The sequence below is a fragment of the Hemicordylus capensis genome, chromosome 5 (genome assembly GCF_027244095.1).
Source record: "Hemicordylus capensis ecotype Gifberg chromosome 5, rHemCap1.1.pri, whole genome shotgun sequence".
Taxonomy (NCBI): Eukaryota; Metazoa; Chordata; class Lepidosauria; order Squamata; family Cordylidae; genus Hemicordylus; species Hemicordylus capensis.
The window spans coordinates 114,026,878-114,043,737 of NC_069661.1; the positions used below are offsets into that span (position 1 = coordinate 114,026,878).

The following is a 16,860-nucleotide window of genomic DNA, read 5'->3' on the forward strand; positions in this document are numbered from 1 at the left end:
GAGGAATAGCATTCCTAGTTATTGCATGTGAAGGAATCGTAGGGATTGTTTGGAGAAACAGGAATTCAGGGGAGATTGACCTCAACTGGATGGGAAAGAGGGCAACAGATATTTCCACATTAGCCTACAACAAGTCATGTGAGCAGGGAACATAGTTATGTCCCTTCCCTCTCATGTAGCAAGTAGTATGGCAGGAAATAACTTTCCATTTCATTTGCAAAAGGTTCACCAAGAACCTGCTTAATACAGATGATACAAATAATGTTGTTGCTACAGTGACCTATAACAAGATATTGTACAACATTAAATTATTATTAATTATTTTTAAAAAGACTCTCCTTCAAAGCTTACAGTCTAATAGGGAGGGTAAAAATTAAAAAGATTAAAAGGACCACAATCTTTTTTTCTTTTTCTTTTTAAAATCTTCTTCTGGAGTTGCCTTACTTTTGCATCAGAGCACATTCCATATAGCTTAAAAGTTTCATAAAAACAACAGCACCATCCAGTGGACAGTTAAAGAAATAAGTATATAATGTACTGCAGTGCATTAGTGGTGTTCAGTTAACTTTCATGCTCAATCAATGTAGCAGTGAAGAAGTTGCCAAGTGTGAATATCTATGGAGGGTGGTGGGCCTTAATGGTTGCTGCAAGGCCATTCCAGTGTGGAAGAGAAAAGCACACCTGACAAAAAGGCTGAGTTTTTACTGTTCCTCAGAAGGCCCACTAGCTCTGGCATACAGTAACCTACTTGTTTATAAAGGCTGTGCAAATGCTGGAAGGTGGTGGAGGTTTTTTTTTTTTTTAAATGAAACAACAGGAGGGACCGGGAAGGAAGGAATGGGTTCAAGACTACTGACCATTCAGTGTTCCTGACAATTTCCATTAAGCCCTGAAGATGAAGTGGAGAGGCAGCTACTCATGCTGCTCATCCAAAGGTAGCTACTACTGCCTCAGCAGATTTGCCCCTTGCAAGTGCTCAGTTCTTCTCCTCCACAAACCCTTTGACATTCTAATTGCATGTTTTTGATCCTATTTCTATAGTTGTTTATAAATTGGGCTTGGCTTGCAAGTGCATATTCTTCACTTAATGGCTGCAAAATCAAGTAACAATTTGTAGGAGTTATGGGAATGGGCCATCACAGATATCACACTACAAAATGAACTTTCATATCACATCAAACGTAATACTTTTCCATGGAACTGTTTCATGTACTCTGCTGTTGGCTCAGCTCCTCTAGTCAAGTGTAGAGAAATCTAATGCTGTACATTAATGTGTGTACCAGACCAAAGATTCAAAGTATTTTCAGACAGGATTGTGCACCAGTGTCATGTTTCTCCTAATTTCCTCCCCCCCCACCTTATCATTAGATCTACCAGAGTTACAGACTATGTTTAGAAAGTGTGATAGAAACACCCTAATGAAGCTATTTATAATCAGTTTTTAGTGAAGCAGTTGCAAAAAAAGAAAAGAAAAGAAAGTATTTCTATTGGAAAACCTTTCTGGTATTAAAACAATTGCATTTCCGAAGCTCTGTTTGTTTCTAGGGACTGTTTGGACAGCACTTGGGTACAAATTCTTGGAAATTCTTGAAAAAAGAGCCAGCGTGGAATAGTGGTTAGAGTGCTGGATTAGGACCAGGGAGACCTGAGTTCAAATCCCAATTCAGTCGCCAGTCACTTCTCTCTCAGCCTAGCCTACTTCACAGGGTTGTTGTGAAAGAGAAACTTAAGTATGTAGTACACCTCTCTGGGCTCCTTGGAGGAAAAGCGGGATATGAATGTAATAATAATGATGATGATGATGATAAATGGTTGTTGCTCCTACCATTTTAGCTGCAAACAAGAGTCTGTGCAGAAGAAGCCTAGACTGCTTCCCAGCCATTGTTGCATGTAAAGTTACTTTGGAAAGCATGAGCTAGGAAAGTTTCCCTCCCTCCATCAATTGAATCACCTCTAGGTTTACGATTATCTGTTTGTCAGTTAACTTGCTAATTTGACAGAAAAGCAGTGAAGTGAAATTGTAGAGAATAGAAACAACATGAGCAGGTCAAAATAGCTCCCCAAAGAGCAATCTAAAATGTTTCAGTATAAATACAATTCTGTAAAAGGTGTGAATGAAAATACAAAGTGATGAATTTGGTACAGTTAGTGAATACAGTTATATGTAGTTATGGCAGAAGACTATTTCACCAAGTGTGGATCACTGATAATAATTTTAAAAAATCTACTCCATTTCATCCATTTAGGTACTGCGATTACTTCAGTGCTGAGTGGTCTAAGGGGAGAGGTAACAACCTTTGCCCCAGATCTTAATAATGTATTCTAGTTTATCATTACATCAGTATATAATTTGGAAGGAATGTAGGTGTTGTTTTTTCATGACCAGAGGAAAGACACACAGTTAATTTAATCACTTTTATGAAAGCTTCTCAGTGTTCAGTGTATTTTGCTGTGTTTTTTAAAAATAAGGATAGTCAAAGCAACGCCATTTATCATTCAGTTTTGATAAAAATATGACTGTGTGATGTGATTTGTAACACAGAGCTCGCTACAATTCACTTCATTTTGGATCTAGCAGATAAGAAATGGCTAAGAAGGACAACACATGGTTAAATATTTCCTTGCCGCTTGAATCATATTTTGAATGGACATAGTATCTGGGGGGAAATGACTGTTTCAAGAATTGCCGCTTCTTGTCTGTCAATTCAACTCTGTCGCTGGATAATAATTGTATTCATTTAGCATTTAGAATACTCAAATTTGCAAATGACAATCCGAATGAATATTTCATAACAAAGAGGCATGATCCATTATGGTAGTGTGACTCTAACTAGTAGCGCAGCATGACTGATCTCGCATTTAGAATTTGTAAGAGAGACTGTGGCATGCAGCTAATTAAAAGTACAGCTTTTAATCTTAAAAAAGAAAAGAAAAGAAATGTAAGACTCAGGTGGAGGGAAAGGTCCTGTTTTTCCTGTTGTGGGGAAAGTGCCTTCAGTTTGTTGTGTGTTCATTCTGCAGTGTTATCATAAAACAGGTACACCTGTAAAGCGCTGGAAGGGGAAAACAGTCTTTTTAGTGGCACAGTGGTGTTTTCACCATGCCCCCTTCCTCCCAAAATATATAGCCCAGGTGAACAGCAGGTTAGAAGAACATGGTGTTTATACAAAAATGTACCTTCAGCAGGCAACAGTGGAGACCTGCTACTGATATGAAACTACAAACAGGAATTTGAGTAGATAATAGGGACAAAACTACAGAAGTAGTTGTTGTAGGTAACAACACTGTTCCTTTAGGAGTGCCATGAAACATAGACACTGAGAATATGGGGGGGGGGAGTTTTCATTTTCTTTCAGTAAATATAAGACCTGAGAAATTTAACAAAGCACAAACAATATTGAAGTTTTTTTTTTAATGGATAGCAACTGTTTTTGTTTATATATTTACACGCAGTGAAAAAAGGAAATTTGCATCAAATCTGAGGTATCATGTTTCTCATGCTTAGGGAGCTAAAAGTGATTGCATGAGCTGCAGAAGTTAGGTATATCATAATTATAAGGGCATGAGAAATCCATGTATACAAGCACTGTATTTCTGAGTGCAGGGGACAGATAACAGGGGAAGAGTATTCGTATATCAGGTCCAGTTTATGAGCTTTCAGGGCTGCAGCCTTACTTGCATTCATTCACTTACATGACACCCTCTGGGTCTTGCTTGCTGCATGAGGCAGCCGGTGGAAGCAGAATGCTTCCTTAGATGCAAAGCAATTCTTATGACTGGAAGGAGAATTTCGTCTGGACGCAACTCTCTGTTCAGAAAGAACTTCAGCACTGCAAGTCGTTTAGCCGCAAGAGCAACCCCTATCCGAAGTGGCGAGCTGAAAACGCAAGGGGTCTCCGGGGTTAGGGCACAGTACAGTTTGTACCTTCTTTTCTTTCCCCCATTATCAACAAATAGCCCTTTGTCCCTTTGGATTGTTTTGGAAAAGAAAACGGGGAGAGAGGGAGAAAATAATGTTCAAAAAATTCTAAGAGGATTTGAGTTGATTGTATAGCAACAGTACAGCTCTGGGGGTGTGGCACGGGGCGGGGGGGAGGAAATCTGGTTTTAATCACAGTGCGGCGCTGGAAACTGGAAAGATTTTTTTGCGCGTGTGCGTGTGTTTGGCTTGACTTCACTCCAGCCTAGGTCTGCCTCTGAGCGTGACGTCACTTGGCTTTAGCACACAGCGGCACAAGAGAAGGCGGCTGGGTGAGTGACAGGCCAGCCTACTTTTTAATAGCTTTGTCATGTGACTGGGAACAGTAGTAAGACAGGTGCCTTCGGTTCACTCTCAGTATAGGGGCTGGTTGGCTGCGTGCGAGTATATTTGCTCTCTCCCTCTGGCTGTGGATTGTAGTTTCAAAGCTTTGCTGCCGTCATTCAGGAGCTGGATGGCGTGGGACATGTGCAATCAGGACTCTGTATGGAGTGATATCGAGGTGAGCTTGTGGGAGCGGGCTCTCTTTTTGTGCAAATTCACCCGGCTGGAGGAGGAGGGCTTGCCTTCTTATCTGCTTTTCTTTCTTTTTCTCCCCCCTCTTTTTTTTTTTTTTTTGCTTGTGTTGCTTTTCTTAGAAAAACAAAACAAAACAAAAAAGCACCCCGGCATAATATTGAAAGTGGCTAGAAGAAGAGCCCTTTTTGAATGGAAGCAAGCCTGCATCTTGCCTTTAATCCTGTACGTTTATAATATATGATAGTAATCTATTTTAAGATTACTCTCCGGTTTCGGGGGGGGGGGCGCACACACGAGAACTGGCTCCTGTCATTGGGATCTCCTGCAGTTGGAAACTATTTTTATGTGCCTTTGGCTCCCTTTCCAGTCACATGCAATATTTATGCTCCAAGATATTGATATGAATCGGTGTCTGAAGTCTTCCAGTGTTATTGAGTGGTATGGATGGATAAAGGCCGTGTGTGTATGTATATATATATATGTGTGTGTGTGTGTGTGTGTGTGTATATATATATATATATATGAGATAAAATTCACATTTCTTAAACTTGTAAGAAAAATCATGCTTTGCAGGATATTTATTAACAGAGTTGGCTTGTGTGTGGGGAGGGATGGTTTTCATGGTGGTTGTTGTATTGTGGGGATTTATACCAGAAGAGATGCCCGGCTGCTTCTGTTGGAATGTCTGGTTAGGGGGTCCCATTCATTCAAGTAGCCCCAGCAAATGGTTAAATGGTGCTGTGCAGCTGATGGAGCGTAAGAATAGAGTTTATGCAGGAGCTTGTGTTGCTGCTGCCGCTGCTGCTGCTTGAGTAAAAATAGATGGCAATACATCAAATCTGCAGCTTCTGCTGGCTACAATTCATAAAGGGGTGGGGGGAGAATAGAGGTGGTGGAAGAGAAAACACAGCTCCTTAGGAATCTCTAGAGTATGAGTGGAAGTTGGAGGATGTCTGAATGTTTGCAATCAGCAAAATAAACACTAGTTAAAATTGAGTTCTACTTGAAAGTTCCCACAACTTGGGGAAACTCCCCCCCCCGTTATCCCAAAACAGAGTCCTGAAGGACAGTTTCTCTTGCAGCCCAGTTCTGTGCATGTTTACTTAGCATTAAGAGTCTCTGAGTTTAGTGGGTCTTACTCCCAAGTAAGCATGCACAAGATTGTAGCCTTATATGTTCCCCTTGGCATGAGAGAAAAAAATAGTGTGACGATCTATACACACTCACTCACATAGCCTTAGGTAGCAGCATTGTAATGTTCTCTGCATAGGCATTTTTATTTTTCTCATGGCAGGAGGGAGAGAGATTGGATCCTCCCTTCTTTTTTATAATCATGTTTAAAATATTTGCACCTCATCCACTGACTTCTGTTTGCATATTGTAATTGCTCCTCTCTTGTTTTGACTTCTCACTAAAGTGGAATAGATATGGATAATTCATATGTCCTGTAGCTATTATGAGTCAAGGCAGTAAGTGGATGACTTACTGGCTCCAGAACTCCTAATTTGTTTCAGAGTAGCTGGGAGTATCCTGTGGATTCTCGTCTTGGTTCTTTTTGCATGGGTCTCAGTTGCTGTGGCTTCGGTTTTTCCATCATGCATTATTCCTAATGCTTCTAGGAGCTGATTTGAGGAACCAGCGTTTGTGGAAATGGTGATGATCTATTTTAATCACCAGCGTTCCTGCAGGAATTTGAGGCTAGTAACAAGAAAATATAATTTATAGCAGTGAGCTCTCTCCCTCTCTTTTTGTGGCTTGTTAGAAGGATGGAAGTAGGGTCTTTGTGAGTTGTGAGAGAGATGAGGTAGTTTTTTGGTATGGTCCTTCAGGAGCCATGCACTTTACCCTGTGTGCAGTCCAGCCCAGTTACTGACTGCTACTGTTGCTCTGGGGAATCACCTTTGCTACTCTTAAAGTACTACTGGCATCAAATACTGATAGGCAGCTTTTGTTTTTGAAATCTTCAGAATTTCCTCCCAGCATAAAATGCAGTTAATACCCACTTGTTCTCAACAATAAGATTGCATGCTACTTAATAAAGGCCTGAACATCACAGTAGCTGATCAGCGTCCCCACCGTGCTTCTGTTTAATGCAGGTGATGTACGGTGAGGCTGCAAAGGCTGTTAAAAGAGATCTACCTGTGCATGTTTCTTTTAAGCACGTTGTCTGTTTAGGATTCTCCCCCACCCATCCCAACCCTGTTAAACAAACTTGTCGAAACCAGATTATTTTATTCATATAATATATATGGCATACATCCAGTCTCTTTCTCTCCCCCCCAGTCATTTTGTTTTAAAAATTACCTTCATAGGCACATGAACATCCAAAAGGTTAATGGAGAATGATGGTTAATTATGATGATTCATTATAATCAATGCAGTTAAGGTAATTTATTGTTTGCTCTTTAACTAAGCATTCAGAGGGGTGGGTGGGAATGATCTAGGGGCGAAAGAGAGAGACAATAATTAGCCTTTGTGTTTACTGACTTTTATCCTCTTAAACCTTATTACAAAACTAAGGGTATAGTTGTGTAATAACTGTCATTGGCTGTCGGCTGTAAAAAAAAAAGAAAAAGGTGACGTTGTGTGGAAGGTGCACCTGTTAGAGATGTATAGACAAACGGCAAATATCTGTGAGTCAGATGAGGACAAGTTATAGGACTTGGAGTGTTAAACCTGGCATCGTTCAAAGGCCAAATATGAATTAATAACAGGAACACTTGCTACTAATGTGTCTCAGATTAGAAGCGTAGTGCCATATCCAGAAGCATTGATTTTATTATCATGACAACATTGGCAAGAGAGGACATACTTCATTTCAGCTATTCCATTTTTTACAAGTGACACTGCAGTTATTAGAGACAAACTGTGAAGAGCTGGCTTTTTCTTTTCTTTTCCACTTTTACACACACACACACACACACACACACACACACACACACCAGTTATTTCTTATATTGCTTCAAAATGGCCACTGCAGGCCTTTTTAAAAAAATGTGTACTTATTGAGAGAACCCAGCCAGCTTAACTAGGCAATGCGCTGAGAGAGAGAGAATCTATTTTTACAAACGAAAAGTAGTAAAGCGATCAGCAGGATACTTTGGAAGTCTGTGGCATCAGTTTTAAGCCACTGACCTCCACCACACAAACCTGGGGAATGATGTGGAGAATCTACCTTTTCAGTCAAAGACCTAGATTATCCTTTAATGAGATCACAGATTTCATTTGGGCATCAAGAAAAGGTCATTTCTGCATTAGAACGTTTGCTGATGGAAGGTTACTTCAGGACTGGAAACAGACGTGAGGAGAGGACTCCTCTCTCTTTTCTTTTAAGGTTGTTTCTTTTTATTCATTTGGATTCACAGTTTTGTGCATGCTGCCTTATCTATTTTATATGTACATGTATACCTAAGCTAGGCCTTGGAGTATTACTGTCCCAGTTTTCTTTCAAAGAATAGAAATAAAGGAATTGATACGTCAGACTCACCTTCCAACCCTTAAGTTTCCCTTTCTCTGCACCTATTGTCTGATTGCCTGCATTGTCCTGCCTGAGCAGGGAGAGTGGAAAGGTAAATTGCAACCTTCGCCAGAGCTCTGAATCTATTGACCCTGTTTCTCTATTCCAAAGTGTGCCTTGCGATTAGGTTGTCACACACAGAATATGCAGTGCCCGATTTGCTCTTACAGGGATTGTCTGTCAAAACATTTCTAGGAAGTTTATTTTACTGAAGTCCAACTTTAGCAAGAAACCTGTACTTATTGTTGAAGCATATCATGACAAATGCTGGGGAATTCGTGAATTTTTTTGTTTTGTTTTTGGTAGGGAGGTACTTTGTGGTTACTGGCACACTCACTTTAATTGACTGACTTCGAAGTAAACCTGCTGGGGGGGAAACCACCTTTGCAGGTGACTGACAATCTGTGACACTTGAAATTTGAATGTGTTTGTTTTGGCCTGCCTGCAACATCTTGCATAGATAAAACCAGGAGCAGTGTAATGAAGATGACAGCCTCTATTTCAACCAGCCACTGTTCTCACCAGGCTTTTAACCATGTAATTGCTGTATCCGCTATCTCTTCCGTAACAAACTCGGCTAATGTCTGCTAACTACCAGTAGCAAAAGAAAAACGGTCAAAACTGAAACTATTATTGGAAGCACAGAAGGGGTGAAAAATTTGTTATATACTATGGACACGAGACATCGAAGTCCCAACTGTTTGAGATACAAAGCAAAGAGTGTGCTCAGTTCTGTCCCATTAAACTTGACGGGCCTTCAGAGTGCTTGACTTTGGCTGGATGATGCACTGTATTTGTGGCAATGTAGTTTAAAATGAAATTTTGGAAGTTTGTAGAGGAGTTGTCTTCATCATCCTGCCCAATCTTGGCTGTGGTATAACTTTGGATGCACAAAAAGAAAATAGGCATTTTCTCTCAGCTTGATACCTAAAGTCAGTGATGCTGAAAAATCTTAAGGAAACACATTGGCTTCTTGTTGATGGGTTTGGCCATGCAGCACACTGTTTCTCTAGATGCACTGGTGTGAATTCTTTTCACCTCCCTTAGGAGGTGTTTGGTTTACATATAAACCTTAAATATTGCCATCCTGTATAAACTGCTGTCACTACCTTAAGTACCATTGGAGTGTGCTATAGATTTGTCTGAGTTATGTTTGCAGTGACCTCCACTTGTAAGTATTGCCTAGCAAGACTTGACAAAACCAAATATTAAGTCTCACAAGATTAGAGTGAAAATAGGATATTAAAAAATGCTTACATTCTCCAGCATTGCTCTGAAAAGGAAATCTGACCACTCAGAATCGTGTTCTCTGACCTAGAATGAATTTCTTAGGGTGTGACTAGTACATAATATTCTGAGTCAGAGCACTGGTCCATCTAGCCTCATGTTGTCTGTTCTCAAAGTTCTTAGGCAGAAATCTTTCCTAGCTGTGTTGTAAGAGGTCTTTATACCAGGGACCTTCTGTATGCAACATAATTGTAGGGTTGTATACTACAACTAAGTTATAGGGTAGGACCCTAGAAATAGTGTGTGTGTGTGTGTTGTTTTTATTAATACCACAGGATAAACATGGACTTCAACCCCTTTTTATAGGTTACCTTTAGCAGATGGTTACTGCTATCCCAGTGTTACTCCCACACTTCTCCCTTATTGAGATCCTGCCTTTTATAGTTAGAGTGGATTGCACATACCATGATAGCTATATTTCTTCCTCTCTGCATCCCATCCCAACAGTGCAGGTGGTATGGTATGTGACACCACTGGCATGTGTTACTGAGAGTGGTATGGGAGCAGTCAAGGGAAATGGCAGCCACACTACCCCCTATCAAATGTAAAGTGGACACTACTGACTTGCCTTGCATAGTTGGCTCGCAAACCCAAATTGAGCAAATAGGAAACTTGCCACAGAATCTCATGCTGCAAAGGACACTGCCACTCCCAGGCAGGGGTTGTTGTTTTTTAATTTACCATTGGCATGGTACTCAGTCCTAGTTGGTACACACCAAACATGCATGAGCAATAAAAGTAGTTCTTTGGGATACTAATAGCTCTTGGGGTGCCAGTGAAGCAGTGTGCAACAGAGGAGTTGTGCTCCCTCGGCAACATCGCCAGAAATCTTGGGGCATATTTCTTAGATTGTGCAGCCACTTAGGCAAAGAAGTGGCCTTGACCCAGGCCGGCTTGTTTATTCAGGGGTGTGTCTTAATATTTCAGAGGTGGAGGGACACAAAGATTCACAGAAAAACAAGGCCCTCACTCTTAAATATATTCAAGACTAAATTTTAGAGAAATATGTGCATTTTGAGCAAATTTGTTGTGGGTTTCTTAAATATCTGAAAATTGGGAATGGATGCTCATGCTCACGGAGGAATAATCGTATTTAGCCTGAAACATGGGGCTCAGTTGCCCTGTCCGAATGGGACTCCTATATGTCTTTAATTATTCCTAGATCTAGTACAATCAGCAGGCAGGAGTAGTTGTACACCCCAGGAGTAGTTGTACACCCCAGAGGATAAAGACAGTGAGTAAGTAATCAAAGGTTTTCCAAGGCCACAGACTCGGAAAAGGAAGGAGGGCATAGAGGGCCAGAGGTTCTAACTATGTTTGTATACACATGGAGAACCAGGCAAAGGAGAACTGGTGTCTCTCTATTTCCTGGACTTGTGGATAGGTGAGAGTCTTGTAATTCCAGTTCCCTGTCTGAAAAAGAGGAATAGCAGCAAACAAAATATTATTTTAAGATTATGAAAATAAGGAAATGTCTTTCCCATCCTGAAGCCGAAGAGAGGATGGCTGTGAAAAACAAATCTGTGTTGCTTGTAGGTTTGGCCTGATACCAGTTTCCTATTGGCTAGCATCTTGCCTTTCAGACTGTGCTCAAAGCCTAAAAGTTAAGTTACTATAGATTGGGAGAATCCATAAATGGAATGTGACACTTATAGATATTTGGTCATTGCTTGGCAGATGCTTGCTTCTCTTGTGCCATATTTCAGAATATGCTTATTATGGTAGTGGAGTAGCTTAGCTGTAGTAATTTACACAGAGTTGTGCTACTGATAATTCTTGAATTGTTTGGCAGGCGAATGCTACGTTGCTCTGTCTCCTTCAGATCTTGTGTAGTTGCTTGTGCCATTGTTCCTTCTGTGTTAAGGCTAGATGTTGGAGACACATGGTTGTGGCTGAAAACCGCAGTCCTGAGTCTTCTCTTCCCTGCTCCTCCAAAAATGTCAGAGCACAATAATATCACTTCACAATTCTTTTTTAAAAAGTGGATAGTACTGAGGGGGTGGGAGAAGAGGAAGCAGAGGCACTGGGGTTGCTGTTTTCAGTGGTACCCCTACATCTCCAATAACATTTAGTTCCATCGTGATTGAGAGATCTGAAATTGTGGACTGCCTTACTTCATGTTTCTTTTCTTTTTTTAAAGACTTCAGGAATGTGAGTAAAAAGGCAGTAGCTGTACAGGAGGTTGGTTTAGGAGGCAAAGGTCAGCATTTCTCCCTTCAGGCAGCCTGGCAGACAGGCACACGCACACTGTTGCTCACCTGTGCCAAGCTTCTTGATACAAGTCAGCATTTTCTTCCCCAAAATGAAGTTAACTCCTGTGACCTGCCGGGTGATAACCAAGTTAACTGAGCTATAATTCTTCTCATGTGCTGTTGTTGTTCCTGATTTTCTCTAATTAATGGAAGTGTCTCTCTATCTTTTTGTTTTCTCTTTCAGTGTGCTGCACTAGTTGGTGAAGATCAGCCTCTTTGCCCAGATCTTCCAGAACTTGACCTCTCTGAATTAGATGTGAATGACTTGGATGCAGAAAGCTTTCTGGGAGGACTCAAGTGGTATAGTGACCAATCAGAAATTATTTCCAATCAGTACACAAACGAATCGTCAAATATATTTGAGGTAAGGAATGCCATGTAAGCAGATCTTGGATGACATGGATGGCGGTCTTAATCATTACTGATTTCTAATGTCACTTGGCTGCAATTTTGAAATGCACATAACTGTATTTACAGCATCAGTTGAGGCCAGAGAAAGCTTTCCAGTTCCTTGGAGCCAGCTTCGGATATATGGACATGAGTCCCATGAGGAATGGCAACAATTTCAACTGGCTACTGTAGGTGGCTATGGATGTCTGCTTTCGATTTCTAAAATATTGGCCCATTGGATAGGGAGGAATTTGGTGGATCACAGTTTTCACTAGGACCAAACTGGACAAAATGTGATACAAGCAAGGAAGAATCTAGAGTTTTCTGACATCTCAGGATACAATCAGTGATAGGATATGGGTTTACTGGTCAGACCAGTAAAATACTTGTTGGCTGGCAACTCTAGACTGCCCTGCTGCTTCGGGATCTTCTGCCTGAGACTTGAATGATCTAATTATAGAAACTCTACATTTTTGGCATTCTGGTGCAACTAGTCATGTGTAATTACCTTTTTACAGTGCAACAGGAGTTGGATTGGGGTGATATTTGGCAATGAAATGATGAAGGTCAATTTCTATAAACAGGAACTTGCTTGCCACTTAAAAACAAGTTGTTCTAGTAAGAACTAATCAGCCTACTTTCCTTTCACTGTCTACAACTGGACTAAATTTGGTTCAGATCAAGGTCTACAGGTTAGATCTTTTGCACCTCAAATGCTCACACATCCACCATTTTGGTGTAGATGATGACATGATCACAAATTATACCACTGAGATGTCCCTGTGTGTCACTCACTAAAACTGTATCAAATTTGGTTCAAATCGGTTAGACTGTCCACAAGTTAGTGCAACTGCACCTCAAAGGTTTGTGTCTGCCATCTTGAATTGGGTTGGATTACATCATCATAATCTATGCCATTAAGGTGTCCATACAGCTGTAGTAAATTTGGTTCAAATTGATTATGTGGTTCACAAGTTAGCCCACTTGTACCTCAAAAGTTTACGTGTCTGCCATCTTGGATTGGGGTGGATGACATCATCCCAAACTCCACCATTGAGGTGTCCCCATGTGTCCCTACAACTGTACCTGATTTGGTTCATATTGGTCCAGGCATTGCAAAGTTGATGGGGTGGGGTGGGGAGGAACACACACAGAATGCTGAGTGATCTCATAAGCCTACTGGAAAGTAGGCTAAAAATCCACTTAAATTTTGTCATTATTAGAGGAGGGATCTCTTTTGAAAACAAGAGTTAATTTTCTTTACTGAAAATGCTAAAGAGTAAATGATTATCCTGTGGTGTAATACTGAGATATTGTGAAAGTTAACCATGTTTTGTGAACAGAAGACATGCCCTCCAGAATGAGCAAGAAACAATGCCTTGTAAGGAGGAAAATTTTACAGAAGTCCATTTTAATATATGTTAGTATAATCTACATTTGGACATAAATTTTGAGAGCGAGATGGGGAAGGGGAGAAATAATGTCAAATACAATAAGTCAGGGCTGCACAACTTCAACCCTTCTGCAGATGTTGGCCTACAACTTCCATCATTCCTGACTATTGGCCACTGTGGTTGGGGATGATGGGAGTTGTAGTACAAACAGCTGGAGTGCCAAAGTTGTGCCACCCTGCAATAAGGTACAGCAGGGAGAACGGCAGCAATAGTGATGTGTTTAAATGTTTTTGTGTTTGATTTTGTATTCTTGATTTATCCCTTGGGAATAAGAGCCTGATTTACAACTTCGCTCAGGGTGATGAAGCTGCAGAAATAGTGGCTAGAACATCAGTGCAGAAAAGCCCCTCAAGAATCCAACTAAATATGGGCTAAAGCTCTCTCTAAAGCCTGTTCAGTGACCAAAATATAGAAGGTCCTTGCCACTCAAAACTGCATGGAAACAAGGGTGGCAGAAAAATGTACTCTTTGCCACCATCACACATCCATGCTGGAAGAGAGCTTGGAGAGGCTCTGTGGCTCCTAAGAATTGCATCAGCATTGAAGTAATGCTTATCCCATTAGAAATGATGGGGAAAACATTGCTTCAGAGTTGAGTTGACTCAATTCTCAGAAGCCATGGAGCCTCTCAAGACTAGTAGCCATTGATAGGCCTGTCCTTCATGAATTCATCTAAGCTCCACTTAAAGCCATCCAAGTTAGTGGCCATCACTACACCTCATGGCAGATAATTCCATAGATTAATTACATGCTGTGTGAAGAAAAACCTGCTTTGTCTGTCCTAAACTTACTGCCAGTCAGTTTCATGGTACGACCCCTGGTTCCAGTGTAGTGAGGGAGAAAAACAGATCTCTATCCACTCTCTCTGCACCATTCATGACTATCTCTGTCATGTCTCTGTAGTCACCTTATTTCTAAACTAAAAAGCAACAAATGTTGTAGCCTTTCTCAGTAAGAAAGGTGGTCTAGCCCCCTGGTCGTTTTGATTGATGTCTTTTGCTGCACCTTTTCCATTATAATAACATCCTTTTTGGAATGGTGATCAGAACTGCATACAGTATTCCAAATGTGGCCATACCAAAGTTTTGTCTAATGGCATTATAATATTTGCTGTTTTTATTTTCAACCTCCTTCCTAATGAGTCTTAGCATAGAACTAACCTTTTTCAGAGCTGCCACATGTTTGGTTGACATTTTCATTGAGCTTTCCACTACAACTCCAAGATTGCTTTCCTGGTTAGTTGCCACAGTTATACTTAATTAGTATATGATTAAATATTGTTCCAGTTGGCTTGGTCTGAAATTCACTGGTGAACTTGTGAGGTGAAGGATTGTGTTGTGGTTGACAAAGGTGGGTGTGGAGGAGGAAACTGTGTGGTAGTTGTAAGTGTGCCGTCAAGTCAATTTCGACTACTGGTGCCCACAGAGCCCTGTGGTGTTCTTTGATAGAATACAAGAGGGGTTTACCATTTCTGCCTCCTGCACAGTATGAAATGATGCCTTTCAGCATCTTCCTATATCGTTGCTGCCCAATACGGGTGTTTCCAATAGGCTGGGAAACAGACCAGCGGGGATTCGAACCGGCAACCTTCTGCTTGTAGAAGGGCTGAAATATGTGAACAGTCTGTCCTTCTTGACAGACTTGCAGAGAAACGGTGGTCACCCTAGAAGTGACCTTTGTATAGATGCATGAACATTTTTGCTGGTGGAAAACAAAGGAAGTAGTTGGCTATTGAGCTGCTCACAGTAAAGGTTTGGTAGGATCAAAAATATTGCTTAAGTGGGAAGGTTAGTACTCTCCATAGCTAGGATTTGAGTTGCGCCCTGCGGGGTTGCCTACTGCATGTCTACCAGTTAATTCTAGTAGCTTAAAGGGCTTTATGTGGATTATAGTTGAAATGAACCCAGAAGAAGCACTCTAGCTGCCAAAGTGTTCCCCTCCATCCTTATCCTGAGCAATTGGTGTATGCCCAGTAGCTAATTGCTAAGTGTAGAATGCAATAGGACTTATTTCTGATAAGTATGTTTACAGTTGCGGCCTTAATCTTTCTATAATGAATAGCAGTCTGACGTTTTACTCCGGAGTAGAGAGTAATCCAGGCATCCCAAATGCATCTGTAAAGTCATTGTGCATGGCAGGGTGAGTGTGAGAGACCCAAGGTATTTAGGCACCTGAGGCAAGGTGCAAATGTCACCTCACTCGCTCTCCACAGGGTTTAAAGTAGGTGTGTGTTGAAGAGAGGGAGCTACTTTCCGGCAGCCGCCTATTGTTGCTCCAGGCCCCCTCTGAAAGCCTGCTGAAGGAACTGAACTAGTCACAACCTTTTGAAGGGGCACCAGAAGAGGCTGCCACTGGGCTGCATGTACCCCTTCTTCTCAAAGCTGGCTGCAAGGGCCAAACTGAGAATTCCTGGCCCAGCTGGGCTAGCTCTTGTAGCAACTCACTTTGCAAAAGGGCATGCAGTGACCAAGGAAGCAGTCTGCTGTTGGCAGCCTCCTCTAGTCACCATGTGCATGCCCCTTCCAGTCAAAGCATGCAAGGGATGAACTGGGAGCTCCCAATCTGGTCTTTAAGGTTTTAAAAGGAATATGGGTGGTGGTTGAAGATTTCCAGCAGCTCTTCATTTTTGATTCCCCCCCGCCCCACTCCTTCCAGAGGCTTGCAAGGGCGCTTTCCAAACTAGACCCTACAACAGGGTCAGGACATATCTTGGAAGTGTGCTTCCACACTTCCTGTGTCGTGACGCCGCAGTCCCTTTGACGACAGCAGGGTGCCATTCACATTTCCAGTTCCTTGTTGCGAATTTAATAGCGGCGATGTAGAGCAAGGACGTCGTACATCCGGTGTGAAAAAGTTGCTTTTTTCCCCGGTTTGTTCTGCGAGACTGCTCCCCCTGCTGTTTACGTTCCAAATACGACTTGCCTGAACAGAGGCATTTTGCTGCTCTTCCAGCAGCTAGTCTGGAAAGTGCCAAGAACTGGATTAGGATTCTTGCTATAAACCCTGCAAGTCCTTAAAGTGTAAAGCTCTCCCTCCCTGCCCCACCCCCCCATGGTGGTGATGGGGAACCACCACTCCTGCACCTCTTCCTTGCCCCATCCCACCTTCTGCCTGTTTGAAAAGTAAAGGTTGGGGAAGTTGTAGGGGCAGGAAGTATCTTTTAATCACTTTCTTGCATCACCACCTTGAAATGTTCAGGGGTGGTGGTGGGTCCAGGCAAGGTGAGACAGCAATGGATTAGTCAAGGGCACCAGTCTTCTGCTTGTGTCAGTCTGTCATCTAAGGCAACCACCTCACTGGGCCTCATTAGTGGCCAGCCCTGCATGGGTGGACATACTAAACAGAGTGGCCTCAAACAAACAGACATATTTGTTGGTGACAGATTGATATAAAACATTGGACCACATACTTTCTGTGCTAGTGCCTTGTCAATGGATTTATTGTCTCTGTGTTGCCATGGTA

At 41.7% G+C, this 16,860-nt stretch overlaps 1 protein-coding gene across 11 annotated transcripts in view; it reads left to right on the forward strand.

The window, feature by feature from the left end:
• The window catches only part of PPARGC1A (PPARG coactivator 1 alpha), a 900,607-nt gene that overhangs the window by 766,867 nt on the left and 116,880 nt on the right, over positions 1–16,860 (forward strand). For 6 of the 11 annotated variants that reach the window (XM_053252792.1, XM_053252799.1, XM_053252793.1 and 3 more), the window contains one exon: positions 11,739–11,918. In XM_053252792.1, the coding sequence (XP_053108767.1) occupies positions 11,739–11,918 (180 nt within the window). Of the gene's footprint in view, positions 1–3,833; positions 3,902–4,308; positions 4,482–4,661; positions 4,721–4,953; positions 4,962–11,738; positions 11,919–12,092; positions 12,133–16,860 lie in introns of those variants that run through there. The other 5 variants (XM_053252801.1, XM_053252795.1, XM_053252797.1 and 2 more) reach the window with 5 other exon arrangements.